Below are 2,945 nucleotides of genomic sequence, written 5' to 3' on the forward strand. Positions count from 1 at the left end.
AATAAATCAGCGTTCAGGGTCGATCCTGCGAGGGTAATTCGTCCTCGGATCTCACCTACTGCTCTTCCAGCTGAAAAATCGAGTAACAATTCGGGAAAAATTTGAAATAATCGCGCGATGATGAAAAAGATTGGAGGAATTTACAATGAAAATTTCAGAATAGAGTCAATTATATTATCAACGTCATTTTATCGTGAAGGATTTTAAGGGTTACCAATGACGTCTAGAAGGGCTCTCTTGCCAGATCCCTTGGATCCAAGGACTGCCAGGACTTCACCTCCATGAACCCTCGCTGATACATCCCTCAGGACAGCAGTGGGTTTTCCCACACATCCTCCACCTTCCATGATAACAGACGTCGAGTGTGAGACATTAGAAATGTCTAACGTGCACTCTGGTACTGTCATCTTGAATTCCCTTCGGTTAACTCATTCAAGAATATCCTATATCCTGCAAATTATATAAGTCACACATTTTCAATTCCCAAATTCCCTGGAATATTTTAAAAACGCAGTGGAAATGAGTTTAAAAATATTGCCAGGGTGATGTTTATCAGAATTCATAAAGATTGTTTTTAGCATTGAATTTTCACCAGTCAGAGCGCAACATTCAGTGTCGTAAAGCACCTGCTGCATATCAGGCAAGAAAATTGCACGATACGATGTTCTTTAGCATAAATAATATGATTGTATGTTATCTCAGTGGTCTCTTGTAGACTGAAAAAATGTGATAGCCCTGAAACTTTACACTTGAAATTATTCAGCGATTTACCAAATCTGATAGTTTGAATTCAAGAAGAATTCTAGAATCCGGGAACGTATCATATTTTTACTCCTTCAAGTTATTAATATAAAAAGTGAAGAATTTAAAAATTTAAATTTTTTCAAAGAATTATTGCACCTCATAATTAAAATGAAATAAACAAACAAATATGAATAAAAAAGGGAGGAATAATTTGTTGAGTTATAAAAAATCACCTGAACTCCTTACTTCACGATCGAAAAGAATAATTGAAAAATGTGAGAAATACGTAGCACTAGCTGCCAGTGCCACGACTGACACGTCCCTGAAAAGATTAAATAATCAGTAAAAGTATCGGTTTATTATTGAAAAATCCACGTATGATTATCCAGTTCCAATGAACTCAGCGAAGTCGTTCACAAAATGACTCACGTCCACAGAATCCCCCATACATCCACCATAAACCCAATCAAACTCTGAAAATTCACCTGATCTCCTTCCTTCACGAATAGCCCCTCCAAAAAACGCATAAAATCATTAATAAAAATGTGAAAATAAAAAAATCCAAGGAATACGTTGAAACGACTGTCAGTGCATCGACTGAAACGACTGAAACTCACTGGAGAACGCCTATAATTCCTGTACCACCACCTGAGCATGTGGTGGGGGCGTCCGGAGGAGCTGAAAAGCGGCGTCTAGTCGAGCCTCGAGAGGTGAATGTCTTCCTGTACTAAAAAATAAGAGAAAAAAAAAATAACTCTGAAAATGTAGTGGGAGAGGTAAAAGAGAGGTAGAGACTGGAGAGGTGTTCACACTCGGCAGTCAGGACGAATGCAGGAGGAAAGAGCAAGGCTGAGGCTCTCCGCTACATCCGGACGCGGAGTGTTTTTTTTTTTTCATGGATATAAATAACCAGTGGATTATCAATTTTTCACGTTGATTGTCGTTCGATTATTGAGAGTATTATTGTCATTATTAGTTTTTTTTTTTTTTGAGTGATTGAGGTAAAAGTGGGGTTCACTGTGTAGCGCATACCAATGCCATTGCGTCGAGACAACGTGGAGGAAAATAAAACGTACTGACCTTCAAGGAGAGTTTAAAACTACAGTCATCAGCATTATGATGACCAAACGCGTTGGAATCATATGAATGCTGATTTCCTTCGGTCTATTCTCAATCGTGAGTCCTTTTTTTTATTTATTTTTTCTTAGCTTTTTCCTTATTTTTTCTTTATTCAATTGTCAATTGTCAATTGTTAAAGTCATTGCACCTGGAAAGTCATTCCACCTGAAATATGTTTTGACCCTGATGACGACTAATTTATTTCAGCTATTTATTGTTTATTTAAAACGAGACTAGACGTAATGCAGAGGATATTATTTTTATTTTATCCTTGCATATCATTTTTTTTTTTATTTAGTTTTAATTAGAATTTTATTTCAATCTCATAAAGAAAATTGATTGATTGAATGCTCTCTTGATTATTGCGGATTATTTGATTGAAAATTAGAGAATTATGGTATGCAGTCCAGAATGTTGTCAATTCGGAATTTTTTTGAGGAAATTATAGTGTATTTTATTTATTCATTTGTTTTTTACTCGACCCTTATGAATGCTAATTAGGAATTGATTTCACTTGAAATCTACTCTGACCCTGACCACTATACAATTATTTTATATTTTAAAACGAATATGAGGACACGGATATGAATATTTCTTTTTATTTTCGCTTGTAGCACATGTTCAGCTCTAATTAGCATTAAACAGTATTTTCGCTCTCATAATAAAGAAAATCGATTACTCTTTTGATCATCGGGGATTCCTTGATTGTAAAAAAAAGAGAATTTATATAATGAATTATCTTGTTTGGATATAATGAATTATCTTGTTAATTCCAATTTTTTTTTCAATATTTTATCCGTTTTATTCAGTCGCAAGTTTATTTCTCGTTTTGCTTGGCGTTCAAATGCTAATTAGGATTTAATTTCAGATGACATAAATTCAAATCCGACACGACAATTATTTTCGCTCTCATAATGAGGAAAATTGATCGCGCTCTTGATTAATTCGTGGCTCATTGAGGATTACGTGATTATAGAAGAAAGAGAAATTAAGGATGTGATGGATGACGTTAATTGGGAGTTTTTTAACCTTCTTTAATTAACGAGTTGAGATTTATTAAACGGAAAATAATGGGGGAAACT

The 2,945-nt window shown here is 34.8% G+C and overlaps 2 protein-coding genes across 2 annotated transcripts in view; one reads left to right on the forward strand and one right to left on the reverse strand.

The window, feature by feature from the left end:
• Nucleotides 1-1,352, reverse strand: part of LOC105267907 (uncharacterized) — a 3,477-nt gene extending 2,125 nt beyond the window's left edge. The window contains exons 1-4 of the mRNA XM_011307078.1: nt 1,230-1,352; nt 978-1,066; nt 215-450; nt 5-70 (exon numbers count right to left, since the gene is read on the reverse strand). Of these exons, the coding sequence (XP_011305380.1) occupies nt 5-70; nt 215-407 (259 nt within the window). The 5' untranslated portion in view covers nt 408-450; nt 978-1,066; nt 1,230-1,352. The remainder of the gene's footprint in view (nt 1-4; nt 71-214; nt 451-977; nt 1,067-1,229) is intronic.
• A 30-nt stretch (nt 1,353-1,382) lies between these two features.
• The window catches only part of LOC105267390 (ABC transporter G family member 4), a gene marked incomplete in the record, with an annotated part of 12,750 nt that continues 11,187 nt past the window's right edge, over nt 1,383-2,945 (forward strand). The window contains 1 exon segment of the mRNA XM_011306221.1: nt 1,383-1,920. Within this exon segment, the coding sequence (XP_011304523.1) occupies nt 1,891-1,920 (30 nt within the window).

Source organism: Fopius arisanus, unplaced genomic scaffold, assembly GCF_000806365.1.
Source record: "Fopius arisanus strain USDA-PBARC FA_bdor unplaced genomic scaffold, ASM80636v1 scaffold00002, whole genome shotgun sequence".
In the NCBI taxonomy this organism is placed as follows: Eukaryota; Metazoa; Arthropoda; class Insecta; order Hymenoptera; family Braconidae; genus Fopius; species Fopius arisanus.